This window comes from Marasmius oreades, chromosome 5 (assembly GCF_018924745.1).
Source record: "Marasmius oreades isolate 03SP1 chromosome 5, whole genome shotgun sequence".
Taxonomy (NCBI): Eukaryota; Fungi; Basidiomycota; class Agaricomycetes; order Agaricales; family Marasmiaceae; genus Marasmius; species Marasmius oreades.
In genome coordinates this window covers 1,840,252-1,868,202 of record NC_057327.1, presented here as the reverse complement: position 1 = coordinate 1,868,202, position 27,951 = coordinate 1,840,252, and the positions used below count along the sequence as shown (strand labels likewise).

Genomic DNA, 27,951 nt, shown 5'->3' with positions numbered 1-27,951 from the left:
ATCCTTCATTCTATCCTCTGTAATGTCTGATAACTATGCAAGAGTTCCCTCATCGGGCAAGACTCCTCCTCCTGCTCCTTCAGCAGCCTATGCAAAGAGGTGCGTCGCTATTCAATGTCTTCCAATTTTATTGTTTTTTCATTCTTCACCAGAGCCAGAGAGTTGCAGCAAGCTCAACAGGCCCAACAAGCTCAGCAGGCTCAACAGGTGGAGGACAGATTGGGTGCTAGATACAGACCTCCTGCGCTGCGCGCTTTAGCCTCAGGTGGTTCACCTCCAAATGACATTTCACCTTCTGTCACGACCCCCAGCGATGGTGGTGCCTTGCCACCGACCAATTACCCCCCTGGTTTCAGACGTGCTCGTGCTGGGACGCTGCCTTCTAACGTGCAGCTGGCTGCTCAGCGTTTTGCAGCAGCCTCCAATGTCCTAAGTAGCATCGCTCCTTCCACAGAGTCCCTTGTAGATCCGTCGCGTCAGATTTCCAACGCAGCTACCCCGTTGGCTCCTGCGAGGCCTAATTTGCGTCATTCAGCGACATCCGCTTCTACGGTCTCTCCTTCGACAGTGACGAGTCGTCTACGCTCCGAATCCCTCACCCTTCCCCCTGGCGGGCTCTCCAATGCGTTTGGGCCATCCATCTTCTCCTCTTCCTGGCTTTCTGGTGGTGACAACGCAAACGGTTATACTGTACTGGAGGAGCTGCGTTCCGTGACGTCTGCGGATTCAAATGATGAATTTGATGTTCACACCCTCGATTATTTGGGTTTGGACGATACGCACCGACCTCCAGTGACGATCTCCGAATTAAGAACCCAAGCCCAGGCTGCAATCGCCGGGAATTTGGCAGGAAACCCTCATCGCATACGATCCAATACAGTCTCCAACCCTTACCGGACGAGGCCTTCCCTCGCCAATTCTCTCCTTTCCCCTCCCGCGGCAACCGAAGAAGAAGAATATGACTCTTATGACGAACAAGCTTATGCGCGCCAGCGTATGAACAATTATGACACGCCCTCACAAGATAATGGTTACTCCTCTTTCGTACCGAAAGGTTTCACACAAGAGCTTCTCGCGCCAACCCGTCCACGAGCCATATCTGTTGGAAATCTGGAAGATTCTGGACGTACCTTGCAGCGGCGCGCTACCACCACCGATGTACATCCTTACATCAGTGAGCTAGCTCACCAGACTCCCAGCCTGAGTGTAGTCACCAACAATAACACCGCCGGGATCTTGAAATCTGATAAACGTACCACGACCTCCGTCCATTTCCCAGAAACCGAGATGCCCAGCAGGGCGTCTGCATATTTGCTTGCTCCAGGAGTACAAAATCGCTCTATCTCGCCCAAAATTGAGGGACAATCCTCTCAGGTGCAAACTCCCACCAGATCTCTTTGGATTGGTAATCTGGACAGTGCTGTCACAAGTGAACAACTGATCCATGTTTTTGCGCCATATGGAGCTATTGAAAGTTTGCGGTTACTTCCGGAAAAGGTAATCCACGTGCCTCTCCGTTATCGGATCTCTGATGATCTCCATTAGGAATGCGGCTTCGTCAACTTTGTCGACCAAGCCGACGCGATCCGGGCCAAAGACGACGTTCTCAACCGTCTTGGCGGAAACATCGGTATGCCGAACGGCCAGACTGTTCGCATTGGCTTCGGAAAAGCCGACAGCGCTCCGGTTGCCCCTGCGAAAGGAACACCGATGAGTCCGGGACCAACATCCCCCGGCACCGTCTCTGGCAAGTCCCCTACGCCTGGCGGCATGGACGCGCAGTTACAGTCCACTCCGACACGAGCACTCTGGATTGGTTCCATACCGTCCACTACCACTCCTGCCACTATCCTAAATGTCTTTAGTCCATATGGGCCCATCGAATCTGCCCGTGTTCTCACTCATAAAAATTGCGGCTTCAGTAAGTTCCTTAACCACACCGCTCTGGTCTCTGCTGATGTACGACATCAGTCAACTTTGAACGACTTGACGATGCTGTCAGAGCTCGGAAAGCGTTGAATGGGCGCGACGTTTTAGGAAGCGACGTCGGAGCCATCCGCATTGGGTTTGCCAAAGTTCCGGTCAAGAATGGCCAAGATGGTGCCAATGAGGAAACTGTCCCCATCTCTGTTCAAGGCGTAGGTGATCTCAGCGTCGGTGCTACTATCCATGCTCTGCGCAACGTCAAAGGTGCCTCTACCATTCCTCCCGACCAGCAAGTACTTAGCGGGGCCGTTGAAAACTACCGGTCCAACTTGTTACTCAGTATGGTCGCTTCCGGCCTACACAACCAGGCACTTATTGGCGATGGTCTACCAAGGAATGCCTCCTGGATCCCTAATGTCACTGAGCAGCAGATGATCATGAGGGAACTGAGTGCTGGAAGTGCTGAAGCTGAGAACGACATCCAAGCTCTTGCAGGTGAGATTTCACCTTCCGAGGGTTGTGACCACAGTCCCAACTAATCTTTCATTTTCAAAGAATTCCGACCTCCGACGATGTACTACACTACGATTCCTCTTGTTTCGGAGAGACCGCATAACAGACGTTGGGACGCTTCTAAGCTTCGTGAACTTCGGAAGCGTCTCGACTCCGGTACAATGAGCACAGAAGATGTCGATCAAGTTGCAGGAGATTTTCTTGACGGCGAGATTGTTGATCTTGCCTCTGATTGGCTTGGAAATACGGTGAGTTCAACAGATCAGAAGACCGGTCAATCTTGCTCACAATGTGTAGGTGGTCCAAAAACTATTCGAGAAATGTTCTTCAGGGCCTAAATTTGCCATGCTGGAAAGGATTGCGCCCAGCCTTGCCATGATAGGTATACATAAGAACGGAACATGGGCCGCACAGAAGATCATCGAATGTGTCTCCTCCCCTGACGAAATTGCGCTTATTGCGCAGAACCTTCGCCCTTATGCTCCCCCGCTTCTCTTAGATCAGTTTGGGAATTATGTGGTTCAGTGCTGTCTTCGCTTTGAGGCCACAGCCAACGATTTCATCTTCGATGCCATGGTTGATCGCATGTGGGAGGTCGCGCAAGGACGCTTTGGAGCGCGTAGTATGCGGGCGTGTCTCGAAAGCCCTCACATCACCGTTAGCCAGCAGAGGCGTATCGCCACAGCCATTGTCCTCAACTCAATTCCGCTTGCAACGAACCCCAACGGCGCCTTGTTATTGACTTGGTTGCTCGATAATTCCGCTTTCCCCTCGCGATACAATTTACTCGCTCCCCGCTTCACCCCCCATCTCTCCCATCTTTGTACCCACAAGTTAGCATCATTGACGGTCCTGAGAATCGTCAACCAAAAAATCGAACCTCAGGCGTCCCATCAGATTGTCGAAGCCCTATTCCAATCTCCCAGTGACCATGTCCTGACTGATGTTCTTGGTGATCAGGTTAATGGAGTCGCGGTTGTTCATAAAATCTTGACTAGCCCATTCATCGACCCGACGGATAAGTTGCAATATGTGGAAGCTACCAAGCGTGTTCTAATTGAACTCAAGGTAATCGCTACTCAAGCTTATCGTCGTTTGATTGAAGAGGTTGGACTCCCGATTCCGAACTTCCAGCCCACGTACAACAATGTACCGGCACCTGGAAAGAACAAAATTTCTCAGAATTCATTTGGAGTCCCAGGTCTTCCCTCAGGATATCCTTCCAATGACCAAGGCCTCGCATCCATGATGGCCGCTTTGCAGATGGGAGGACAACATCCTCAGGCTGGTCCTCCGATGCAGCAGATGCAACACGACCCAAACTACGATGCTGCTAATGGTATTCGCCATGCTGGAGGGCCTGATCCTTTCACTTCTTTCGGGGTACGGGTACCTGATGCGGCCAGCCCTCGTACCGCGATGAGACACAGTCATAGCCTTCCAGTGCCAGGGACAATAGCACAGACTCCTTCCTACGGAGGACAAGCACAGGTCGGAAACATGATGCAATATGGTGCCATGACTCAAAACATTCCTCCCCACCTTTATCAGACACCTTACATGTATCAGTATCCGCAAAACGCCCAGAATATGGGACCATTCCCTACCTAAAATTGCCCAACGACTTCTCACGACCTTTTATGAATGTCGCTCGTTCATATCACTTCATTTTATCTATCACATTCATTTCATCGGCAAACTTTTATCTATATTCCTGGCCAGCGCAATTAGTTCTTATATCCGGCATCCCTTGCCCTAGATACCCCCATCGAGAAAATGTATCCTTTACACCAGTTACAGACATACAAAAAAAAAAAACAGGGCAATAACTTTGGGATTGATGTGCAAGTGGAACGGCTTTGTTATTTTGCTTTCGATAAAATTCTTCTCTGCTTCCATCTGTACAACATGATATGAAGGACGGCTGGTACTACAATCGTATAACAGTATCCAAATGAATAGAATGGACAGGCCTTTATTCGAGTATTTATACGATACGTAGCTTTGTAAATATGGACGTCGACGTTTTACACACAATCATAACTTTCTCATTTCCTCTCATATGGGAAGCACTGGTTCAAAAGCTGCTCAGAAATTACCAAGGCGTCCGGAAGTTCCTTTATGGAATGTACCACGACCAGGAGCACTACCATCGAAGGATGGACACAGGCAAAGGCCACTTGCTAGTGAAAAGAAGGACGAGAGTGCGCCAAAATGCTCTCCATCTCTATATACTTCTCTTCTGACCAGACCCGTTCAAGTAATAGTGATTACCGAAGACGCAAAGGACCCAGATTTTATGGCGAATCTGACTCGCCTTGGCCCTGTGAAGGTCAACCAATCTTCGCAAGTTGTACGAACCGCGAATGTGAATCCGGCGTTCATCTTTCTCTGATATTCGTGCTCGTTAATACCCTCATTTCAGGTCGAAAAATCACGTCAGCTCTTGAAAAGCCGTATACGTGCAGACCAGGAAGCTTCCGCTGTTCGGAATCGGGTGTCCGCATCCACTCTTAGCTTTTTGTTGGATCAGCGCAAGTCGGCCAAAACGATAGGGGACGTGGAAGCTCTGATAAGCAAATATGGGATCGACTGGGCGAAGTTCGGTGTTGTTTCGAAATATGTGAACAGTCCAAGTATTCAACTAGGTTCTGCCCTCAGGACTATTGGAAAGGACGGAGAGGAAAATGTGACCGTACTGGTGAGTAATTACCTTCGTTTTTACGGTTGTATACTCATCCATAGAAGGCCGTCTGGGTTGAGCCGTCTCTATCTTCATGAGGATTATGTAGTAAAATAGACCATGACAATTGATATGCATTGTCAATGTTCCCTCTTCACCATCGGCTATTATCATAAATACAGACAGCGCAGTGCGAAAACAAAGTAATTCTGCGGTTGCTCTGCATCCAGCCGGTCTACGATGGATAAGGAGAACCGAGATGATTTCACCTTCGCCAAACTCTGTGACCTGAAACAACCCGTTACCTTTCGAATCTCACAGCTCGAGGGAAACAGAACGCCGAAATCCTTTACAGAGATCCTGGAGAACCCTCAACTCAGGTTTCACGGTCTACAATCGCCGACACTCTCAGATTTATACGTTACCTGCCAGCTAGTCGCAGACAACAAACCCCTGACGATTCCTTTTCGAACATCTTTCAAAGCTTTCAAGAATGCCTATATGTGTGTGAAGTTTGAACCTAGGATCCATATCCCGAGGATTAACACTCACCTCCTGTTCTCAGATGGAACGAGTGGATCACATTTCCAGTGCGATACTGCGATTTACCTCTAGGAGCTCAAATCACCTTTACGGTCTGGGATATTGCAGGCCCAAGGGCTGCAGCTCCCGTTGGTGGAACCACTTTTCGACTTTTTGGAAAGAAATGGTGCTTTATAATGGTGCTTTATGAATGCAATTCAAATAACCAAACTGATACTTGCTTTCAGGACACTCCGACGAGGAAAGCACCGACTTTTACTTTGGCTGGGAATCGAGGCAGATGGTTCTGTTGAAACTACTACGCCTAGCAAGTTAGAAGTTCGGGATGAGATGGGGCGTCTTGAAAAAGTGTGTATACCCCAAGTTCACAACACGGAACAGTCTAAAAGAATGCAATACAGCTCGTCAAGAAGTATGAACGAGGAGACCTTCCAAAATCAGACTGGTTGGACAAGATGACATTTAGGAAGATGGAAGAAATCCACGCGATGGAGGCGCAGAAATCGAGAAACTTGTTTCTTTATATTGATCTTCCTCGGTTTGACTTCCCGGTCATATTCTGCGAGCCGGTGCGTCTTCACGCTCTGGCTCCATCACATCGACATACTAAAGTTTATTCTAGGAGCCTCCAGCCCCCTCCTCATCCATCTCTTCTTCTACGACTCCCTCACATCCTCATCCTCAAACGCCCACCACTACCAGTAATAACTCACTCGACACTCATCTATGGAGCGTGGTAGATCCTGAGGTGTCCCGCGAGAATCCCGTAGAAGATAAGCATCGCCGTCTCGTTCGGAGTCACCGCAGTGGACCCTACGACCGTGACCTCAAACCGAACGCCAAAGACCGCGATTTCATTTCTCAAATTCTTGCATACTCCCCTAGTCATCCCCTTACCTCGGAGGAAAAAGACCTCATCTGGAAATTCCGCTTTTACCTCGCGAGGGACAAAAAGAGTCAAAGCTTGACGAAATTCCTCAAAGCCGTAACGTGGCGAGATCCGTCTGAGGTGAAACAGGCTGTAGAGGAATTGTTACCTCAGTGGACAGAGATTGATTTGGATGACGCATTGGAGCTCCTAGGACCTGGAACCGTCGATTCGAGGGTCAGGGCATTCGCTGTTAGGCAGCTTTCCAGAGCGGATGATGATGAGTTGCTCCTGTATCTACTGCAACTGGTTCAAGCACTCAAGTTCGAGAGCGCTGCGACGGTGCAGAAGTCATCGCGTGCCATTTCATATGACGACAGCGGACTGGCGGACTTTTTGATTGAGAGGGGAGTGAAGAATCGTGTACTTGGAAATAGGTTGTATTGGTATTTGATCGTCGAAGTAGAGCTTGAGGAGGATAAGGTCGTTTCGAAGATGTATGGAAGGGTGGTTTTCAGGTTCATGCAGAGGATTCTGGAGGTTTGTCTTCGCACTTTTTGCAATCATCTACTTAAGATTCCCTCTAGTCTGAAAGCGGGTCAGAACGAAGAGAGCTCCTCCGTCGACAAGGTCAACTAGTCGACACGCTCGGAAAACGTGCCAAGGAACTTCGGACATCCAAAGACCCTCGGCCTAAGAAGATTGAGAAACTCCGCATCATAATAAATGACTCCAAGAATAATCTCTCTTCCATCACACCTCCTCTGCCTCATCCACTAAACGCTTCGATCGAAATAACCGGGATTCTTCCCGAAAAATCCTCCGTATTCAAATCCAATTTGTTCCCTTTCCTACTCTACTTCCATTGTTCCGATGGTACAGAATATCCTATCATTTTCAAAGACGGGGACGACATGCGACAGGATCAACTTGTAGTGCAGCTATTCACTCTCATGGATAGACTCTTACGGAAGGAAAACTTGGATCTGAAAATTCTTACATATGATGTTCTGGCCACAGGGCCCTCTCAGGGGATGGCGAAGTTCATACCAAGCAAGTCGATTGCTGCAATTGTGAGCGAGTATGGTGGGGGTGCAGGTGGGGGAATCATCAATTATTTTAGGGCGAGTTACCCAGACGAGGGAAGTGTAGGTACTGCCGGGGTGGAGCCGGCGGTGGTCGATACGTTTGTGAGGAGTTGTGGTTGGTCTGGTTTCCGAATATGGCGCGGATAGTGCTGACTCGTGCTACAGCTGGGTACTGTGTTCTGACATACATTCTTGGTGTCGGTGACCGACACTTGGATAACCTCCTAGTAACACCCGCAGGTAGGTTTTTTGATAGCCCCTCTGCACTTACGCCAGTTCATGATTTTCATTCATATAGGTCATTTCTTCCACGGTAAGACTCACCCGTTCCCTTGAAACAGGTGCCAACCATACATCCTAGTCGATTACGGGTACATTCTAGGTCGAGATCCCAAACCCTTCCCACCCGCCGTTAAGGTCTGCAAAGAAATGGTGGATGCCATGGGGGGTGCCTCTTCCCCTCACTACGCACGTTTCAAGAACTTTTGCTTCACTGCCTTCACTATCCTCCGAAAAAGCGCTAATCTTATACTAAACCTCGTGACATTGATGGTGGATGCGAATATTCCTGATATCAAGCATCGGGATGTACATGAACAGATACGGGAGAAGTTTAGATTGGATTTGACTGAGGAAGAGGCGATCAAGCATTTCGAGGCCTTACTGAACGAGACATCATACTTCACTGCTGTCTTGGACCGTATTCACGACATCGCCCAGTATTGGAGAAGTTAGCTATTTACGTGTTTGTAATAGTAACATTCTTTTCTTCGCCATAATATTATACGTGCACGGACCGACATATTCCGAAACGCATTTTGGTTCCTGACCACCAAGTTCATACTTCTTAACGTCTCTTCCTGCCCTCAAAATTGATTGATCCGACTCTTATGCTTAGAAGAGTTCAGTCACCGATGCGAATATGTGTTCGGAGCTTTCACCTCACAACGCGTAATGTCAGTTCAAGGCATCGCCTCCTCACGGTCGCTTCGGTTGCTGTCGCTACAACTGTCTTCGTATACTACGGCACGATTAAAGTTATAAAAAACGACGCGGCACCTTCCCTTTCTCCAGGCTCCGCGTTAGTTCAAGGAGCTGCGAGTACCCAACCGGAGAAATCCAATACTTCGACAGATGTCTTGCAGACGTTGGTCTGGGGTTCGAACAGGTGCGTCTAATTAATATTTTGCTGGGAAGTCACTGAAAATCTTTCAAGATGTAAACTTCTGTCGATTAAACCAGCAACTGAGAATGTTCGTTTTCCGCAAGTAGCTACATGGTTGGACAATGTAGCCCTTCGGGATCTGGCTTTTCACAAGACTTACGCTGCTTGTGTTGATGCTCGCGGGGATGTTTATCAATGGGGCGAAGGATTTAGCCTGCCAGAGAGCACGAAACCAGGTCTCACACTCGGCGGGAAGGTAAGCGTTAACATAATACTGGCCTCGAAAGCACGTGAATCTCAAAGCTCCTGCGTATGTTGACAGGACATAGTTCAGATCCAACTGTCGGATTCTCGGCTTTACGCGCTATCGTCTTCAGGGAAAATATACATTCTTTCCGCATCCGAATCTCAGCAGAAACCATTGTCGTTGTCTTCCTCGTCGTCGTCATGGTGGAAGAAGACACTTGGGCTTGAAGGGAAACCATCAAACTGCAATGAAATTATTCCGGAGGTCGCGCTATCTTCGGGAGAAAAGTATGGTTTGTTGACCTTGTATCTTCATAAGGATATTCACTGAACGAGGATAAGGTTCACTTCCATCTCCGCTGGTGATCATCACCTACTAGCACTCACATCCTCTGGGAGAGCATTTGCTCATCCTATTACAAAACAAGCTAACGCTTATGGTCAACTTGGCTTCAGGAAATTAGGATTCCCCAACGCTTCTCTAAGACGGCAGTATGGAGATTCCGAAACAGTGGCCGTTGAACTAGTTCAGGAGGCAAACAAGAAGGGAGAAAGCACCGAGGAAGACTTGCAATCTCAAACTGACGACAAGTCCGTTCGGTTCTGTCGAAGGATCTTCGAAATACCCTCCTTGGGGGGCATCAAACTCAAGCAACTCGTTGCGGGCGGTCGAACCAGTCTTGCCCTGACGGAGACGGGCCGCGTCCTAGGTTGGGGTGCGAATGAATATGGGTACGTTTCCTGCGGGTTCCGAAGCTAAACGCCGCTTTACGGTTGGTAGGCAATTAGGGCTTGGTAATAATGTAATGCTGGACACTGTCACCGTTCCGATGGAGGTCGCACTGTGGAAATCTCTCGTTGCCGGGGCGAAGAGTAGATGTTTGAACATAGCCGCAGGTAGGATGCCGTGTTTTCGGACGTCATGTCACTCAAACAGATCATCACTAGGCGGAGACCTTACTTGCTACACGGTCGAACGAGTGATCGACCCATCACCTGCAACTGTGGATATCATGATGTGTGGTAATGGACAGTGGGGTGCACTCGGAAACAATGTTTTCACCAACGCTCAAGGAACGCCCGTGCGAGCGCGGAATGTCAGTGATTTGACAGAATGTGAGATTTTTCTTGAGTGTCATCAGGCCTGCTAATGAGTGAATGTTTCCATCTAGACAACGATGAAACGCGTAGACTCCAGGCCGTCCCCCCACATTCGGTTTCGGTTTCGCCTACTGGACATGTCTTGTTAAGTCTACAGCCCATGGGAAGTGACCGAGATTTACTTGCCTGGGGTAAAAACTATGACTCCGAGCTGGGGAATGGCAAGAAGTCGAGCATGGCGGTGCCTGTCGTCATGCAAAATGCGGAAGGAGACCGGATGATGCTTTCGAAAATCAAAGCCAAAGAAGTTTTGGATCTCTCCGGCAGAAGATGGAAACGAGATGTTGAAGTTGAGCAGCGGCCAGTTACTGGATATTGCAATAGCGCTGTATTTTGGAAAGTTGTTCAATGAAACTCGATGAAACCGGTACTGTGGCAATGAGCGAAATGACCCCTGTCAGTGTGCGAAGCTAAATATATCGCTCTTACTTTCCGACTGTCACCTTCTCTGTTTCCTCACTCGCTTTGCTGCCCTCGTCCTGCTATCAATCGCTATTTCTCCACCATCCTATCTACTACTCTGGTCGCACTACTTCCTTAATGTTTCCTGCGATGTCAAATCGTAATGTAACACCGACCCCAGAAATGACTGCGCCTTCATCCCCAGCGCTCACAAGTACATCCGCATCTTCCTTTGATGTCGTATCCTCTCGATCCTGCTCGTCGACCATCTCAGATTTGATTTCCCAAGGTGATTCTGAAGAAGAAATTGTCTGGACAGTTGCGCGTCATCGTCGTTCATCTTTTGGTGCATCTAACTCCAGTGGCACTGAAGAAGAGTCGGAGGATGATTTTGTTGTGCTTAGCAGACGGCCTCTGTCGGTCGCTCCACCTACCCCCCTGGCTATCGTATCCAATCACTCGAATTTCCCCACCACTGACTTTGCACACCTATCTTTGAACAGCGACCGCACTCCGTCGACTTTAGAGACTGGGAGTAGCAGTTCTCAGACTCACGGGAGAGACGTCAACCCCAAATGTACTTCACAAGCCCGTTTTCATCGACAGAGGACAAAGAAGCAGGCAAGGGGGGTCACCCAACTTGCTGGTTTTGGAGAACGACCCATCGTTGATGATGTTTCAGAAATAGCTACTGAAGACATTGTTTCTGATGCTGGAAGTCAGCAATCTGTGTACGAAGAGGCCGTCCAATTTGTAACGATGTGAGTCCGGCACTTGATCGTTTTAGACCTGACTTAGACCTACGTTGATCTCCAGGTTCCTCACCAACCCTGACGAGTACAATACAACCTCGGGACGTCTTGCCCTCCTCCAGTCAATCATTATCGAACTTGGGCTCTCTACAGTTAGCCCCTCCTCTGTGAAATCAGCCAAAGCCCTTCTCAAATCTCAGGCGTTTCTCAATGTCCGGGACTACCTTGCAGTCCGCGAGCACGGCCTCGAAGCCATCCAGAGAATTATGCACCCTAGTCGTTCGGCCCTTGCACGTTCGATCAGGAAGTCTAAGAAACGGGTTTCTATGCAGTGGATAAAGGATCATGGCCTCGATGTATTCCTGGTGCCTTGTTACTACCACTGACTGACTTTTCCGTCTCAATGGTTCGGACCTTGCGGGTTCCAATTCCCCCTTCACATCCCACAATAATCCCTATCCTAGTTGCACAATCATTTCTGTAACATTTGTACCTACATAGCGTCCTCGTTCTCAACTATACTGTATGCCCATTCTTTTCATTTCAAGGAGAAAATCCTTAAGCTCAGGCCGTAAGTGTAGGCACACCGCTCATAATGGGGCCGCATGAAAAAAAGCACAACAGTAACCAGCATAAACCTGGTGCGATATTAAATACCACGCAATGACCATAGAAAAGCCTAATTTAGGTTGAGAATAAGCGGTACGAGAAGGACGTGATTGTATAAAGGGTATAGTGCGTAACGCAAAAAGTTCGAGACAATTACTTGCAGCAAAAGTAATACATAAACACTCTCGCAGACATGAATCAGGCTCTCTTCAGTTTCAAGCCTTGATAGTGGCCGCCGCAGCAACTAATTCACCAAAGTTCCCCAAGACCTCGGCAAAAACAACAGCAACACCTGTGGGCTGGGCATTTTCTGTGGAAGATGTCGATGTCGATGAAGAAGTAGAAGTGGAGCTGGTGGAGGTTATCTCGGAACTAGTAGTGGTCGGGGTACTGCTAGTTGCACTACTGGTGGACGAGGTAGTTTCAGACCAAGTGCTCGAGGTAGATGTAGGTTCATTATGGGTCGAGGTAGTCTCGGGAGGAGGAGTCCAGGTGCTGGTGGTAGTTTCGGGAGGAGGAGGAGGTTGCGAAGTAGTTTCCTGAGTCTGCGAGGTACTGGTTGGCTGATCACCGCCTCCACCAGGACCATCGTTGAACCACCAGTTTGCTTGGAAGACACCAACGCTAGTAGGCTCAAAGTGTTCAAATAAGGTTTGCGACAGGTCCAAGTCTCCATAGTCGCAAGTTGGACACTTGAGGCTGTGAGCTGTACTGACAAAATTACTAGGAATAAAGGAGGGAATACCTCGTCCGTAACCTGAGCCTGGGCTGTTTTTCCTCCATAGGAGATGGTGATCCATTTGAAGCAGGAAGGGCCAGGATATCCTCCTCCGTATTGCTATGTTCCGCGAAAGGCGATCAATACCATCATCTGATGAACATCCGATGGGGACTTACAGCAGAATTCAAAGCGACAATCTTTGAAAGGTCAGCGTAAAATCAGGGAGAAGAAAGGTTGACACTCACGGGATCGGTAGGGTTGTTGAATAGACCACATGCACCCCTTCAGAGCGTTAAATATGACGAACGGAGTAGAAACTACTTAAAAACTCACGTTCCAGTTTGGTAATAAGTCATTCTGCCACTGAAGTCCCTCTTGGACAGATTGGATGTATTGCCAACGTCATTTTTCTTCTGCAACTCGAGATTTCTAGCCACTCCACGGTGACGGTGAGGGTTGTTGCTGTGTTGCGTGGCAAGACCTGGCAGAGCTAAAAGGGCCGAGGCGAGGAAAGAAATTAAAACCATTCGTAAAAATGAAGGTAGATAATGAGAGTGTAAGGAAGCACAAAGCCAAATCGTCAGTTGGAGAAGGTTGTGGTAAAAGGTAAATTACAGCCAACATGGCAACCAAAAACATCATGCATCAATAAGCACAAACATGACATTGACAGTTATCCTAGGAATACACATCGTTGCTAGCTGATACTAGTACGAACTCTACACTTGTGTCTATGAGTCTATATACCATAATAATAGATAGATAACTCAATCTATGCGCCATGGTAGTATCACTGATAGCATCGCCCGCGATGGCCATCATCAGTTCAACCCCTCGGTAGCAGCGGCCACCACAATGGCAGCGAAGTCCCCAATTCCAGACCCCAATTGCACGAAAACACCGCCGGGGTGTGGGAAGCCAACACCGGTCGACGTAGCTGAGGCCGACGTCGACGCGGTCGAGGTCGTTTCGGAAACGGTCGAGGTCGTTACGGAAAATATCGACCTCGTTGTGGCCGAAGTGATAAAAGTGGCGGAAGTTGTCGCCGCCGCCGTCGGTGGTGGTGGCGCAGTTGACTTCTCTGTCGCGGTTTCTGGTGGCGGTGGAGGGGCACTAGTGCTGGTCTGTTGTTCACCACCTTCACTTTCACCGCCACCACTTCCGAATTCCCATGAGCCAGAAATGACGCCTCTATCTTGCGGAGCAAACACATCGAACAGGGACCTCGACATATCGAGTCCGCCATAGGGACAACCGGGACACTTTTTTGTTTGTCATTTCAGTAGAGGCAGAATTCACCAAGCTAACTATGGCGCTTACGAGATCAACTACCTGAGCATCATGTGTTTTCCCTTCAAACGTGATGGTTATCGTTTGGAAACAATGCGATCCACCATCCCATTGCTAGGGGAGGAGCAGTGGTCAGTAATAAGCCGTCGCGAACCACAGTCTTCACGTACGGGAGCATTCAGCGCGACAATCTATGTGTCGTATAAATGAGCGTTCGACGTAACAGTAGAGTGCACACTCACGAAATCAGAATTACTGTTTGTCCCTCCACAGGCACCAAGTCCAGGGTCATAGAAGGTGAATCTGGCGTCGCCAAAACGCTTCTGTAGACCTCGGTCAGCGAGAGAAGAGTTTCTGTTCCGTGCTTGTATCTCGGACACAGTTAAGCCGTGTATCGGATGAAGGAAAAATGTGGAAAGGACGATTGGAAGGAACGTGAGCTGAAGGGAAATCATCTAGGGTAATGGGAACCAGGGAAGGTAGCGTTGCTATCGGGCAGGTCGACAGGATTTTTGGGGAAGAAATCAAGGACCAGGCTGGGACGTGTCCATTATAAATGCCCGACGGAGAAAGGACGAACGCAGACTACAGATTACCAGAACGCCTCTGAAAACGCGCAGCGCGCATGTTGACTAAATGTACCCGTGGTTATGGCGAGTTGATTGTTACCTCGGATATTGATATTGTTTGCTAAGTAGATTGAGAGTGCATTATAATTACTTACTATTGTGTTGCTGAAGTAAAGCAAACACGAATCTTCCATTTGTCCCGCTTATGGGGGTCATTCGTACTGTATTAATTAATCTCTAAAAGGCCCACACAGTCTGTCTGTCTATGTACCATACTTTATTCTACCTTGATTTTTGAAGGAGGGTCCATTATCGTTGTCTACAAATATCCATGACTCAGGTGAAACGGGTAGGCAAAGATCGGGATACTCACACTTAAGAGTTTGAGCAACTCGTCAATGGCAAGGACAGGAGCACTCAAGTACAAAACCGCTTTCCACTCTTCCCAATTCAGGGGTGTGATGGCAAACAGCGTCTGAAAAGGATGATTTATCAACGCCAATCGGGGATGAAAACACGACTCGGATACTCGCCGAAAAGAAGGGCACATAGAGGATCATGAAATGCAGACCCATACTCAAGGCAATCGCCGCAACAAGATAAGGGTTTTTCCATAGCGGGAGCCTGAGTAAACTTTCGTTTTCGGAAAGTGAGTTCATCGCATTACACATCTCTACCGTCACCAAGATCGATAAACTGATGGTAGTAGCGCGCTGAGCCATCACATTCGTAAACATCTCGCATCCGATTTCCGGAAAGAGCGAAGAGCATTGATGAAAATGGGTCTAAAATGAGACATGCCAAAATCAGGACTGAACCAAGACCCGGGTGCATCTTAAAGGCAAGACTCACAAGTTGGTGGAAAGTAATTTGGGGGCCTCCTTCATAGAACACGAACCACCATGCATACCCAAAGACGGTTGCACACCCGACGTAAGTTCCGACCACCATATAACGGAAGAAGAGCCATGCGCCAACGAGGGGTTCCCGGCTGTTGCGGGGTGGGGTCCGCATAATGGAATGGTCCGGAGGGTTGAACCCGAGTGCGGTGGCGGGTAGGCTGTCGGTAACCAAATTGACCCAAAGTAATTGTACAGGTATCAAAGCCTCTGGCATTCCGAGCAGCACGGTGAGGAAAATACTATGGGCGGGAAAATAAGGCCATTATTCTGCAACACGCTAGATAGATAACCTCACCTGACGACCTCCCCGATGTTCGACGAAACTGAGTCATACCATGAGTCCAGAGAAATGAAGGTCAAAGGAGAAGCGACCCACTGAGATACCGAATGAACTGTTTTGTGTTGTTGTAAATGAGTCTCCCCTCTTCCACGGCCTTTTCGATTGTAGCAAAATTTGAATCTGCAAGAACCATATCTGCTGCCAATTTGGCGACATCTGTTCCACTACCCATCGCTATACCGATGTCGGCCTTTTTCAGGGCGGGTGCGTCGTTTACACCATCGCCCGTCTGTGCATTGGCTGAGATACGGATCACCACTAGAAGACATGGCACTGACCATAGCGACAACAAAACCTAAGCCTTGTAATAAATCTACAAGTTGACTCTTGTGTCCCGGTTCCGTTCTCGAGAACAAATTGGCCCTCTGTACCGCAGCAACTTTTTCTTCGTGAGACAGTTCGTCCAGTTCACGGCCAGTGTAACTCTTCCCAGTAAGGTCTTCATATTCGCTGAATATACCGATCCGACGACAAATCGTTTCCGCAGTCAATTTGTTGTCTCCCGTTATGCAGATAACACGAATACCAGCGGCTTTACAATGAGCTACTGCCTGACGAACTTCAGGCCGAGGAGGGTCAAGCATTCCGACCAGCCCTACGAAGGTAAGGTTCTGCTCAAATCGAGCGTAATCTGTGGTACTCTCGCTCTGATAATGGGACGCATCGATATCATTGACATCGACATAAGCTAGAGCAAGGGTGCGTAAACCGTCTGCTCCATATTGGTGTGTGGACTGGAGGAGAGAATCACGTATGCCTTGCGCCATAGGCACCGGTTTGCCGTTCACAAGGATAGTCGTGCAGCGGTCCAAAACTGACTCCGGTGCACCTTTGACGAACAAGGCACCGGTACCGTTGAGTCGCACCAGTACTGACATCATCTTCCGATCTCGCGAAAATTCGAAAGTCAGAAGACGAGGAATGGTGCGTTCAAAATACTCGTTGATAGCACTTGCTCGAACGGTGGGAGTCAGAGAGGATGACGATTTTGTCAACTCGAGGTCTCTGCAGCCAATTTTCTCCACCAAGACCTTGAGAGCGGCTTCAGTAGGTTCTCCAACATTGGTATACACGTGCTTGTCCTGCGTAAGTATCATATTGAGTATGATGGTCCAAAAGGTGTTCTACTTTGCTTACCTGATTGTAAACAATCCGGGCATCGTTGCAGATTGAGCAGATTTCTGCGAGGCGTTGAATAGTGTTCGACCGTAGTTCATCAACGCACTGTTTGCCGTCGGATGAAAGTATGGACCCGTGAGGGGAGAATGTGGTACCTTCGACAGCATATTCCCGTGGTAGTCCACCCTCAAAAATTGTAAACTGAAACATAACTTAGCTAAGTATATCGCATAAGGATAAGGCAGAGAACATACTCGAGACACACTCATTTGGTTCGTAGTCAGGGTTCCAGTTTTGTCCGAGCAGATGACATTTGTGCAACCAAGTGTCTCAACACTGGGAAGGTTTCGAACGATAGCGTTCTTTTGTGCCATCTTCTTGGTACCCAGGGCAAGACACGCAGTGATAACAGCAGCAAGGCCTTCTGGAATAGCTGCTACAGCAAGCGCTACGGCGATTTTGAAATAATAGATCGCCCCCTTGATGACACCATGATGAGAGGGGTCGGCGAAATGGCGAATGTTGACAAGCCAGACAAGGATACAAATGACCGAGATGACCTTAGCTAACATGTCTCCGAAGTCGTCCAATTTGCGTTTAAGTGGGGTCTTCTCAGATATCTGTGTCGTTATGGATTTGTGGATATCACCCATAGCAGTCTTCTCTCCTGTGTAGACAACTACCGCTTTGGCACTGCCATTTACTACCGTGGTTCCCTAAAGGAGGATATTAGGATATGATAGCGAGGATTTGAAGGCCACGTTCACTTGCCGAAAACAGCATGTTGACCATGTCTTGTTTGACAGCTTTAGGATCCAACACAATTTGCTCAACTTTGTTTACACTAGTGCTTTCTCCAGTAAGAATAGCTTGATCGACACGGAAGCTACTTGAAGACACGGATATCAACCTGCAGTCGGCGGGTATTTTGTCTCCAACGGAAACCGACACTATGTCGCCTGGAACGAGCTCGGATGCATGTATGCGGCTAACCTGACTAGACCTAATGACTTTAGCCTCGTCTGGGGAATATTCTTTGAGAGCCTACACAGAGTTCAGCCAACAACTTTACAACGGAGAGGCGTGAAACTACCTCGATGGCCTTCTCTGCGTTACTTTCTTGAATGACACCAACGGCGGCATTGGCGATGAGTATGAGAAGAATAACTATCGGTTCTACGAACGCGGTTGCCCAGGAGCCTCCTTCCGACTCATCAAAGAAGGCAAGGACGAAGGAAATAACAGCAGATGCGAGTAGTATCAAGACCAGTTGGTCCTTGAACTGTTCTAATATGAGTTCCCACAACGGAGTAGACGGATCTTCGGGAAGTTCTGTTGCAGTACGAAGCTAGTAAGGTGATGGGTTGCGACATATTAACAAGCAAACGCACCATTCTTCCCGTAAAGCTCAGCAGACTTTGCAGCTTGGGCAGAAGTAAGGCCTCGAGCAGGATCTACACCAAAATGCTGAAGAATTTCACTCGGAGCCTTTGTCCAAGGAGCCTCCATGAGGGAAAGAGAGTGAAGGGAACGAATGGACTCGTACTTGTACTTCTAGTACGCTCTGAACTGCAAAATTTTGGTACACGTGTTACCCGACACTATGACGTGGCGGTCATCGAGGTCTTGGTAATCAATAACGTAAGCGCTTGCGACTTCAAAAAATAACAGTAGCTCGTGACCAGCCGTCCTTTCAAACTCCGCGCTAGTGAGACCATCTCGGCCAAATCCGGCCGTTACCGGTTGTTCGGCAGGCGTGTGAAGCTTTTGTGCCGGTCCCTAGACGGTTTCCTCGGTCACCTAAGCCTCTGAGCTGACTCTTAAGTCTTTGAAGGTCTACCGACGATGGGCAATAGTTCTTCATCCTCCGCCCGTCGTCAAGACGAGACAGTTGACTTGGGTTATCTCGTTCCTCAAGGCGTGTACACAGGACCTCGAGATTGGAATCATGCCATAGTCACGCAACTGATCTGTCAGAGGCGATTGGCACCATTTTATCGCCCACTTGAAGAGTACGACGACTCTTGGACGGACGAACAGATTCTAGCAGCAAGGAAAGAACCCTCAGATGCAGAGAATTCCGATGGTACCAGGAGTGACTCTCCTCCAATGAGTGCAAATAGTGGCTCCACGAAACTCAGCCATGGGAAGCGTGCAAACTCTCTGAAGGAACCCAGCAGACCTGAAGCGGCGATTTATAGAGGAGCCGTTGAATGTCCTATCTGCTTTCTGGTGTGTATGCAGTCTACACTCAGCCTTTTCTAATTACGTCACGCTATTCACCCAGTACTACCCTCCAAACATCAACTATTCCAGGTGCTGTGCTCAAGCAATATGCACAGAGTGCTTTGTTCAGATCAAACGCAATGAACCGACCACCACCCATCTCGTTTCAGAACCTGCTGCATGCCCGTATTGTGTACAGGAGGACTTTGGTATCGTGTACACACCTCCACCATGGCGTACCGGTATAGGTAGCGATGTACCGGTCAGTGATTCCATTCTGTTATTCTTGACATCCCCGCTTGATACCTTATCATTACCTCAGAGTCATGGCTGGTCTGATTCTCCCAAAGGATCACAACAATCCCTTACCATAAATTCTTCTACTCCGACACACAAACGACGTCAGAAGAGCTTTAGTGCCGATAATCCTGAAGTAGTCACAATAGGCAAGTAGCGGAAACAGGTCTTACATGTTTTCTTACTGATCAGTCTCCCGCTGGTTGATAGATCACATCCGACCGGATTGGGAGGCAAAGTTGGCAGCAATCCGCGCAGCAGTCGCTAGACGTGCTAACCGACGTATTATCATGCGTCAGGTTGGAGACCGCCTCATCCCGGTGGGTGTGACAAGTGGTCGTGTGCACGCGTTGTCATCGGAAGAGGCTGGTGGTGAGTCTTCGGAGGGCGGTGGCAGCAGGCGTTCTAGACGAAGGCAACAAAACCAAAATAATCCATTTGAACAGTACCTTGGACAAGATCTAGAAGAGGTGAGTACTTGGTGATCAGAACGTATTGAGTTTGAACTTATCTTCTTGCAGTTAATGGTGATGGAAGCGATGCGCTTATCATTGCTAGAACATGAAGAACAGCAGCGAAGAGAAGCAGAGGAGAAGCAGAAGGAGAAAGCTGGAACAACTGAGGCAGCACAATCAGAAGTCGCCGAGGCAGGACCCTCCAACTTGGGAAGTTCGTCGACTCCTACCGCGTCGACATCCACCAATCCCTGTTCTTTCGATATCTCCACCTCAACTTCCCCTTCGTCAACTCCGTCCCCCTCAAGTGGAAATTGCCAAAGCCAGGATTCTTTACAGGTCCAGCACGGGCCTAGTTCGACCTTGGCCAACCGTTCACCCTCTCCAGCTGTCGGTTCTCTAGATAGCAAATTAAACGAAGTATCCAGCCGAAGTCACCCCTCTTCCCCACCTCCCTTCAGTACTCTAGCCGCTGCATTGAGTACAACATCGACTGCCTCCGCATTCCTCGTCGCCAACAACAGTAATTCGTCGTCCCTAACTCCCAACGATGCTGGACCGCCTCATCCCGATATTCACGACACCCTCTCAGCTACGAATCACAAAGGCAACGGAGGTTCATCTGAAGACTCTCAAAAGCGACCCGATATCTTTGACAGAAGCACGTCTGAATCAAAGGCATTTGCATTACTGCAAACGCCTGGGAGTTACGAACCGTTACCATCATCCTCCGACACAACTTCTGATGTTCACGGAAGACTTGAAGGGAGAAATTCATGTTGAGTGTGTACTGTTTTCCGAATTGTTTAAAAGCCATAACTCATAATCTTTTCAGATTAATTTCTAGCCGCGGTTTAGCGCAGGTCATGCTTTCCTTTGTGTCTACCGTACCTAAATTTCCTTCCTCATCTACATACTTGATTCCTAGTCCTTGACATTAGCATCACGCTGTAAAGTTTCTCTACTCTTCTTAGATCATTCGACTTTTATTTGCAGTATTTACTCACATAATGTGATTCTATACGAATCTTACCCATAACCTATGAGATCCAACGTCAGATAGACAGAGTGACAAAAGAAGCACTAGGTTTGGACTGCAGGATGCACGGGCGAGACTGAGCGTGGTGTAGATGTAGCCTGTGTCAAGTGGTATCCTCATTTCATTTCCTCGAAGGTGGGTTAGCCCATATTGGTTTCAACTGATCTGGGTCGACATCTTGTGCTGGGGTCTTCACACACACACCAGCCGGAAAGGATGGATTAAATGATTGGATGGACAGTGATGGACTACGTTAACCCACCTGCGCTTCCGCTTGCTTCTTCACCTCGTTTTCTCTAGCCTCTCGTAACACCCGTGCAGCATCAACTTTTTTCCTGATATCTGGAGCCATTCTCTATGTTTGGGGCAAAAAAAAAGAAACAGCGGAGCCGAAGTACGTTGGCCACAAAAAGGTCAATTTTGTCTGACAGGAGAGATATGGCCAAAACAACTTGCATTGTAAAGCTGCTCCTCTGTAGGTACGGTGGCTGTCGAGAGAACTGTTTACAACGAATTGCCATGAGGAAGAAACTCGTTTCCGGACCTTTCATGAACAGGTAACCGAACCCCGTTACTAAACACAACAGAAGTTCTGAGTTGCATATTGAATGTTGCACAGGACAATCAACGCACGACCAATAGCGACTCCTGTGAATCTTAACCAGGGAAAATGCATGAGGAAAAGGAATATGGATCAATATTATTGCAGGTAGTAAATTGCCCGTTGTTGTGACGTGTTATAACGTGACCGCGAGAAACGCGTGTCACCGACCTCTCTGTGACAAAACCCTCTGTTCATGTTTGGTATCGTCACAGAGGGACCGGTTACAGGTCTACGAGAAACGATCCACGTGTAAGAGAATCAAATTGATAAAAAACAGAGTCCAGAGGGATAATACAAAGATGGTATACAAGTATGATACGACAATGCAATACATGGGACACAGATGACCTGGACGGCCCTCAAAAAAGCGTATTATGCTTTGCCTGCGAAAAGTAAGGGAGTTCTACTGGTAGCCGTACTGGGCCGTTTTCGCCTGAGCCCAAACCCGAGCAGATCGCTCGATCTTCGACTCTGAGCTTCTATCTGCGCCAACTCTTCTTCCCATTCCCGTATGTTGGCTGAATCCCGGATGTTCAATGACAATCCTCCAGAAACGCTCGTTTTACTTGCGGTCGTTGAATCACTGGCGTAAGTGGAATTGCTACGGATGCTCGGTCCGGTGCTGACTCTCGTCGTCGAGTACACGAACCCAGAAGCACTACTTCTCGTCACCTCGGGGGTAGTGGCAGTGCCGGGCCGCAGCTTGCGTCGGTACGGGGTTTGATCATCGTGGTCGCGGTGGTACGTATCAAAGGTCCTGTCATACCGGCTGTCCACCCGCGAACCTGTCACACCAAATGATTTATCGCGGGGGCCGGCACTTGTGTGAGGCCGACGTGGCGTTTTGCTTTTCATTGACTTCGAGAAAGAGGAAGCAGAAGGGTGAGGGGGACATTCCGCGGCTGAAGGAATCGGTAGTTCAGGAACATTTTCGGCTTCACGCCGCGAATGTCGCAGTGATTTGGATTTGGAGTCTGAGGAGCTGGCAAGGTCTTGATATTTTGCCATGGCTATACGCCTTTCGGAATCATTGATGGAGACGACGAAAAGCTCCTCTTCATCGAGGTCAAGTGAATCCGTACCATATGACGAGGTGACTATGACCTAAGAAATCTGCTTAGAAGGTACACCAGTGAAGAAACAGCTTACTACCTTTACGCGTAGATAGAACTTGACAGCTACAAGTTCGGACTGTATGGTTTCTCCAATAGCCCAGCGTCCCGTCGATTTCACAGTTGGCCACTGAAACGTTAATGCTTTGCTCCACAAACCGCTAGGCGATCGAGAAAACGGGCCCGAAGACTCGGATCCCGCAACGGGTGTAATGATTGCTCGCGTTGACAGACTATCCGAAGAACGGGAAGGGCTGTTTCGAGTGAGGGCAGTAAGAGAGTTATTATCTTCGTTGCCGTAGGATCCGGATAGCAATGACAAGGCGAGTGAAGAGGTCGAGGAAGAAAACCTCGATGGGATGGGTAGCGAAGACGAGGCGGGTGCTGATTGAGACGTTGGTGCATTTTGACTGCTTAACGAAGTAGTCGAAGATGTAAGAGGGCGCGCCGAAGCCGAATCATTTAAGAATATGCGACGCTCAACAACCAGTATAGCGCTACGTATGGAGACACCAGAATCATCTGGAAGGATGTGTATTGGAATGGATACGAGGTCGGTGGGTCCGATAGGCGCCTTAGGGGTAGCCATGGAGTAGCTTATTCGGGGACCACGAGGTTGTTTACAAATGTGGCGATCAAGTTTCGGTTCGCAATCGTGGTGAGATGGAGCGTGGCGAGAAACACTTGGAGGAAGGTCATATCTCATGAGAGGTAAATCTACATGCTTTACTTGACGTGAACCAATTCCTGTAAGAGGTATATGGTTAATGACTAGAAAATGAGTGGATCAGTTAGGGTAGCGGTAAGGATAAGATACCATCACTACCTGCTTCAACACGCCAGACACACCTATATTCTGGAAAGGAGACAGTACTGAAGCCAGCGACTCTGGGAGGCAAGGCTATTCGAAATGGATATTCGCCGTCGCCAATAGCATCATATTCTTGGCCTTCAGGCTTTGTCCAAAGGATTTGTGAGTGATCGACGATGACGTTTGTCTGTAATGCACCTAGACGACCGAGGCGAGATTCGTAACAGCGAACAGAGATAGTGATGGACTTTGCTGGTAGTGTCTTGAGATCACTATCAAGTTTTGTACAGACAACTGATGAACTAGAATCAGCTGCTAAGATGGAAATGAGGATAGGAACAGAACATGCCTCCTTCGACTTTGACTGGGGTAAGGCCAAGATAGCCGGCAAAGGGAAAGTAACGGACACCGTTGCCTGCGAGAATGGGCGGTGAGGAAAGAGAAAAAGAGAAATGTGGGAAATAAAGACCTTTGGTGGATACTAGAAGCAGATGAACCATGAGAGGACCTGGAGGACCTCTTCACATGCGACCACACAGTTGTAGTGCTGGTGGAACAGTACAGAAAGAGAAATTAAATGCTTCCATAAATTGTGCTCCAAAGCGATCATGCAGCTTCTTGCCAATCTTGCTATTTAATTAATTAATTATTTTTCCGACTGATTATTTGGCTTGGCATCTATACCGTTGCCGGTTCTGTCTCTCTCTCATCTACCCTCACGATGCCCACCTCTTTCTATGTGCCCATTCTGCTGGCGGGCATGATTATCACTGTGCGTTTTAACACTCGCTACGGACTCTGTTCCTTAATTTTTGTTTTCAGGGCTCCAGTAATTCCCTCTGGAGCAAGTGGCAGGTATGCACCCACATCCCCCTCTTATTTTACTCTTAATTGTTTCCTAGGACATGCAATGTGTTGAAAACTGTGATGACACGGATATTCATCGTCGCATTCTCTACGAGCAACCCGTATGGCAAACGCTCCAGATGTTCCGTAAGTTCATTTGTCATGTTCGACTTATCTTAGGGTCCTCATCCATCACTTAGTTGGCGAAATGCTTTGTCTGTATAGCTGATGTCGGGAAACATTTCCGTGCTCATGCAATCCTTCTTAGGCTTTATCCCTGTCATCGTCTCATGGCTAAACTCCAAACGCAAGGCCGCCAAGGTTCAGCTCCCCACAGAACCTGATACCGATTCAGACTCTCAGAATAAAATTGGCTCTGTTCCCCTCAGTGGCTGGAAAGTCTTCCTCTTATGGATTCCGGCCGCCTGTGATCTCACTGGTACCACTGTGTGTCATTTTCTTTTCGTTATCTTGAGCCTGCGGGTTGACGTGTCGTCTAGTTGATGAATGTTGGCCTACTATACACTCCAGTCTCAATCTATCAGATGACCCGTGGCTCCCTCGTTCTCTTCGTGGCCTTTCTTAGTGTTACCTTCCTCCGCCGTCGACTCTGGTTATACCAGTGGATATCACTCCTCGTTGTCATGGCCGGCGTCGCTCTAGTCGGCTACAGTGGTTCTCTGATCAAAGATGCCGTGAAGGATGCCGTGAATACCATGCTACTCTCCCGGTTGGCCGCACCCAATGCCGACTTGCCTCCGCCAGAACCCAGTGGACAACCTCAAGCGACTGCTGCGGTCATTGGTTAGTTCTTTACAAAGTTCTTCTTACTGTCTATGCTCAGATATTCATTTTAGGTGTTTTCTTCGTTCTTTTCGCCCAGGTTTTGTGAGTGAGCTCTACTACTTCAGCTGCTCTTTTGCTCAATCTCCACATCAAGTACTGCAACTCAGTTCGTCGTCGAGGGTAAGTTCGCACATCTACACATCACCCCACACGTCTTAACTCATATTTATTAACTTCAGAGAAGATCCTGGGTCCTCATATTTCTCTACCACGAGGCTGATGCTATTTTGCTTATCTTTGATCTGTAGGTCGGTATGCTGTTCCTCCACTTGTCGCCGTCGGATACGAGGGTCTTTTTGGGGCCCTCACAATTCTTCTTTTCGTCCCGATTTTAACAATGCCTTCGGTTGCTTCGAAGTCCCCTTTCTTCGATCTCCGCCGTGGCTGGGACCAGATGATCAACACACCTTCCGTCCTTTACTCGGGTATCGCAATCGCTTGTAGCATCGCACTCTTCAACTACTTTGGATTGAGCGTTACTCGCCACGTTAGCGCAACCGCTCGGTCTCTCGCCGACACATGTAGAACGCTGTCTATCTGGATAATCAGTCTAGGCTTAGGATGGGAAAAACTTTTGTTCCCCATCTCTTTACTTCAAGTGCTCGGTTTCTCCTTATTGGTGTAAGTCCTGTGTATCTCGTTTAGGAGCTAAATTATTGATACATCTCTTCGCTGTAGCTACGGCACTGTGCGTATACCTGTTGTATAATCTCGTTATCTCTTTTTGATTCTCACGTTTTTACACAGTTCCTTTTTAATAACCTGGTTTCAATCCCACCATGCATCTCCGGTCCGGAGGGTGGCGAACCACTCGTCGATTCCGAAGAAGGGGAAGCTCTGCTCTTTAATAGCACTCTGGACGAGACGGCTGTTCTCCCTACCGATTTGGGGCAAAGTGGGTATGATGTGGTTCCAGAAGGCCAACATGCTATCGCTCAGCCTCTCAAACCTAATCATTATCATGTGGACTAAGACCGACAATAGAATACAGCGAGGCTCGAATATTCTTGGGTTATAGATTGTACTTACAGTATGTCGGGAACTGTTATCTAACTCTACAACAGCTTCCTTTCGGTCTCATGGTGAACACACCCGATCTCTCTTTACAGCAACACAGAACATGATAGAGTAACGGTGGTCAGGTCAAAGGTCGCGGTCATTCATCATCACTGTCAGCATCGTCGCTATCCATATTTCTCTCAATTTGAATGTTATGAACAATCGCCTCTATCTGGTCCAGATGCCATCCAATTGATGTCTTTTGAATTTCAGTCGTTTCCACGGCGGAAGCTAGTCGAGAAAGCATCTCGTCACTGAAGGCAGGATCAGAGTTATCCTAAATAAATCTCTGAACTGACTGACCTTGCATGAGTTTGTATCCAAACACAATAGTCGTCTAACCAGATCTTGCTGTAGACATAATAGACTTCATGATGATCAAGTATATTTTTCATCTCGAGTAGACATTTAAGGACGGTCCTTTTCCCTCTCGCAATGAACTTAGCAACGTCATCCCGACACTTTTGAGCAAGAGCAAAGGATCGGTAGAGAGGAAACGATAAGGATCGACGGTAACTTGGGATGAAGACGGCTGCAATCTCTTCTCTGTGGAATGCAGAACTCGGGTCCCATACGGTCGATGTATAGGGTCCCGGGTCTAATGCTGAGAAGGCAGGAACCAGAGTACACAATGTCCAAGCACTTTCCGGCGTAGGATCATGTTGCGTTGTCCGAGAATCATATGCGTATGCGAACAGAACCGTCAGAAGGGTGAGATAGAGATTATGTGTCTGTCTTTGACTCGGAAGATCTATTTTAGCTCAGTCAAATGTCAATCTGGATGAGAAATGAACTGGACGAGGACTGACATTCTTTTCTAGGGAGATTTAGCATCATCGCATTCTCTTTTTCAGCGAATTTGGGATCTACTGGACCCTCGGTATGTGGATGCCTCCATTTGATCAACTCTTGAATATACTCGTCTTCCGCAAAGTCCGCCCTAAAATGCCGTGAACCAAAAATGCGGCAAGTTGAGATTTTGAAATACAACTTACATATAGTGTTCACTGTCCCATTTTTCGTCCTCGTGAAGGATTCTTTTTGGCCGTCTGTCTTCCGGCGTGCATCGCTCTGCGTCTACGCCTAGTTCGTTCACCTCGTTCTCGGTGTAAGACACGTTGGTGAAATATCCGGAATACATATCGAGAAATCCATAGTAGCACTGAGGTGTCAACTTGAGCGGGGTTGGTTCCAGGACTTCCTGAGGAAGTTGCCAATCGTTGCGGGCAGCTTTTGACTATGAGGTTGGAGTTGCAACTGATAGCGAGGATAAATACCTTCCAGAAGCTCTTGCTGCTCTTCATCATCGACGGCCAGCTCTTGGGTCTGAGAACTTAGGTCCGCTTCGGCCGCTTCATCTCTATCCAGTAACTCAATGATAGGCTGTTTCGGAGGCAATACCGGCCGCGGTGCAAGCAATTTCGCAAGTAGATCAAGGTCTTCAAAGTGTTGTCCATGGACATGTTTTGTGAGAGTTATGGTGAGATATCCAGAGCCAGGATCATATTGAGCTGAGGAAGCGTCGTCTTCCTGCAAAGAATGCGAGAGATTTAAACGCAGGAAATATGGGTTGATGTGAACAGAAACGAGGGTTTTGTCTACATGGATCTCAACGTCTGCGGCCTGTTCTCTCTGGATCTTAGTTGTGTGCCAAAATGAAAGTGAGAAAAATTCGGAGGCTTACACGAACAGAGGGACAGTAAATTGAGATCACAACGGACTCGGCCGTCTGAGAACAGGTGAATCGAGGTGTAATCAT

At 48.3% G+C, this 27,951-nt stretch overlaps 14 protein-coding genes across 14 annotated transcripts; 8 read left to right on the top strand and 6 right to left on the bottom strand.

Moving 5' to 3' along the window:
* Positions 1–22: 22 nt before the first annotated feature.
* On the top strand, positions 23–4,050 carry E1B28_008657 (uncharacterized protein; the record flags this gene model as incomplete). Its single annotated transcript, XM_043153481.1, has 6 exons — positions 23–99; positions 153–1,497; positions 1,546–1,921; positions 1,972–2,421; positions 2,482–2,687; positions 2,737–4,050. The coding sequence occupies 6 exons, from the start codon at positions 23–25 to the stop codon at positions 4,048–4,050; spliced, it is 3,768 nt and encodes a 1,255-aa protein (XP_043008765.1).
* A 408-nt stretch (positions 4,051–4,458) lies between these two features.
* E1B28_008656 (uncharacterized protein) lies at positions 4,459–5,247 on the top strand. The gene is made up of 5 exons (XM_043153480.1): positions 4,459–4,643; positions 4,707–4,807; positions 4,865–5,040; positions 5,101–5,140; positions 5,188–5,247. The coding sequence occupies exons 1-5, from the start codon at positions 4,502–4,504 to the stop codon at positions 5,218–5,220; spliced, it is 492 nt and encodes a 163-aa protein (XP_043008764.1). The 5' UTR covers positions 4,459–4,501; the 3' UTR covers positions 5,221–5,247.
* On the top strand, positions 5,248–8,430 carry E1B28_008655 (uncharacterized protein). Its single transcript, XM_043153479.1, has 8 exons — positions 5,248–5,625; positions 5,688–5,831; positions 5,893–6,013; positions 6,067–6,234; positions 6,288–7,073; positions 7,121–7,736; positions 7,787–7,861; positions 7,920–8,430. Exons 1-8 carry the CDS (start codon positions 5,363–5,365, stop codon positions 7,955–7,957), a joined length of 2,211 nt encoding a protein of 736 aa, XP_043008763.1. The 5' UTR covers positions 5,248–5,362; the 3' UTR covers positions 7,958–8,430.
* An 81-nt stretch (positions 8,431–8,511) lies between these two features.
* E1B28_008654 (uncharacterized protein) lies at positions 8,512–10,545 on the top strand (the record flags this gene model as incomplete). The annotated part of the gene is made up of 7 exons (XM_043153478.1): positions 8,512–8,789; positions 8,838–9,042; positions 9,109–9,320; positions 9,375–9,764; positions 9,814–9,929; positions 9,981–10,148; positions 10,205–10,545. 7 exons carry the CDS (start codon positions 8,512–8,514, stop codon positions 10,543–10,545), a joined length of 1,710 nt encoding a protein of 569 aa, XP_043008762.1.
* A 200-nt stretch (positions 10,546–10,745) lies between these two features.
* On the top strand, positions 10,746–11,733 carry E1B28_008653 (uncharacterized protein; the record flags this gene model as incomplete). Its single annotated transcript, XM_043153477.1, has 2 exons — positions 10,746–11,356; positions 11,412–11,733. The coding sequence occupies 2 exons, from the start codon at positions 10,746–10,748 to the stop codon at positions 11,731–11,733; spliced, it is 933 nt and encodes a 310-aa protein (XP_043008761.1).
* Positions 11,734–12,171: 438 nt separating this feature from the next.
* On the bottom strand, positions 12,172–13,288 carry E1B28_008652 (uncharacterized protein; the record flags this gene model as incomplete). Its single annotated transcript, XM_043153476.1, has 5 exons — positions 13,011–13,288; positions 12,923–12,959; positions 12,854–12,874; positions 12,702–12,794; positions 12,172–12,648 (listed from the first exon to the last, which is right to left on the bottom strand). The coding sequence occupies exons 1-5, from the start codon at positions 13,202–13,204 to the stop codon at positions 12,172–12,174; spliced, it is 822 nt and encodes a 273-aa protein (XP_043008760.1). The 5' UTR covers positions 13,205–13,288.
* Positions 13,289–13,345: 57 nt separating this feature from the next.
* On the bottom strand, positions 13,346–14,628 carry E1B28_008651 (uncharacterized protein). The gene is made up of 4 exons (XM_043153475.1): positions 14,210–14,628; positions 14,138–14,158; positions 13,998–14,081; positions 13,346–13,939 (listed from the first exon to the last, which is right to left on the bottom strand). Exons 1-4 carry the CDS (start codon positions 14,420–14,422, stop codon positions 13,499–13,501), a joined length of 759 nt encoding a protein of 252 aa, XP_043008759.1. The 5' UTR covers positions 14,423–14,628; the 3' UTR covers positions 13,346–13,498.
* Positions 14,629–14,636: 8 nt separating this feature from the next.
* On the bottom strand, positions 14,637–18,511 carry E1B28_008650 (uncharacterized protein). Its single transcript, XM_043153474.1, has 12 exons — positions 18,289–18,511; positions 17,991–18,229; positions 17,669–17,941; positions 17,152–17,613; positions 16,916–17,098; positions 16,057–16,860; positions 15,815–16,007; positions 15,734–15,761; positions 15,389–15,677; positions 15,070–15,321; positions 14,910–15,011; positions 14,637–14,855 (listed from the first exon to the last, which is right to left on the bottom strand). The coding sequence occupies exons 1-12, from the start codon at positions 18,404–18,406 to the stop codon at positions 14,814–14,816; spliced, it is 2,985 nt and encodes a 994-aa protein (XP_043008758.1). The 5' UTR covers positions 18,407–18,511; the 3' UTR covers positions 14,637–14,813.
* A 200-nt stretch (positions 18,512–18,711) lies between these two features.
* Positions 18,712–20,923, top strand: E1B28_008649 (uncharacterized protein). Its single transcript, XM_043153473.1, has 6 exons — positions 18,712–19,129; positions 19,185–19,385; positions 19,446–19,569; positions 19,631–19,890; positions 19,942–20,658; positions 20,711–20,923. Exons 1-5 carry the CDS (start codon positions 18,743–18,745, stop codon positions 20,656–20,658), a joined length of 1,689 nt encoding a protein of 562 aa, XP_043008757.1. The 5' UTR covers positions 18,712–18,742; the 3' UTR covers positions 20,711–20,923.
* On the bottom strand, positions 20,768–21,641 carry E1B28_008648 (uncharacterized protein). Its single transcript, XM_043153472.1, has 6 exons — positions 21,548–21,641; positions 21,459–21,488; positions 21,371–21,402; positions 21,177–21,269; positions 20,909–21,104; positions 20,768–20,799 (listed from the first exon to the last, which is right to left on the bottom strand). Exons 1-5 carry the CDS (start codon positions 21,588–21,590, stop codon positions 21,036–21,038), a joined length of 267 nt encoding a protein of 88 aa, XP_043008756.1. The 5' UTR covers positions 21,591–21,641; the 3' UTR covers positions 20,768–20,799; positions 20,909–21,035.
* Positions 21,642–21,762: 121 nt separating this feature from the next.
* Positions 21,763–24,020, bottom strand: E1B28_008647 (uncharacterized protein). The gene is made up of 5 exons (XM_043153471.1): positions 23,911–24,020; positions 23,791–23,856; positions 23,457–23,735; positions 22,671–23,401; positions 21,763–22,622 (listed from the first exon to the last, which is right to left on the bottom strand). Exons 1-5 carry the CDS (start codon positions 23,939–23,941, stop codon positions 21,891–21,893), a joined length of 1,839 nt encoding a protein of 612 aa, XP_043008755.1. The 5' UTR covers positions 23,942–24,020; the 3' UTR covers positions 21,763–21,890.
* A 142-nt stretch (positions 24,021–24,162) lies between these two features.
* Positions 24,163–25,353, top strand: E1B28_008646 (uncharacterized protein; the record flags this gene model as incomplete). Its single annotated transcript, XM_043153470.1, has 9 exons — positions 24,163–24,213; positions 24,264–24,296; positions 24,344–24,434; positions 24,488–24,502; positions 24,556–24,734; positions 24,788–25,091; positions 25,145–25,175; positions 25,228–25,253; positions 25,313–25,353. The coding sequence occupies 9 exons, from the start codon at positions 24,163–24,165 to the stop codon at positions 25,351–25,353; spliced, it is 771 nt and encodes a 256-aa protein (XP_043008754.1).
* A 341-nt stretch (positions 25,354–25,694) lies between these two features.
* E1B28_008645 (uncharacterized protein) lies at positions 25,695–26,105 on the top strand (the record flags this gene model as incomplete). Its single annotated transcript, XM_043153469.1, has 2 exons — positions 25,695–25,754; positions 25,812–26,105. 2 exons carry the CDS (start codon positions 25,695–25,697, stop codon positions 26,103–26,105), a joined length of 354 nt encoding a protein of 117 aa, XP_043008753.1.
* Positions 26,106–26,289: 184 nt separating this feature from the next.
* Positions 26,290–27,951, bottom strand: E1B28_008644 (uncharacterized protein; the record flags this gene model as incomplete). Its single annotated transcript, XM_043153468.1, has 6 exons — positions 26,290–26,446; positions 26,496–26,943; positions 27,002–27,132; positions 27,188–27,422; positions 27,470–27,815; positions 27,877–27,951. The coding sequence occupies 6 exons, from the start codon at positions 27,949–27,951 to the stop codon at positions 26,290–26,292; spliced, it is 1,392 nt and encodes a 463-aa protein (XP_043008752.1).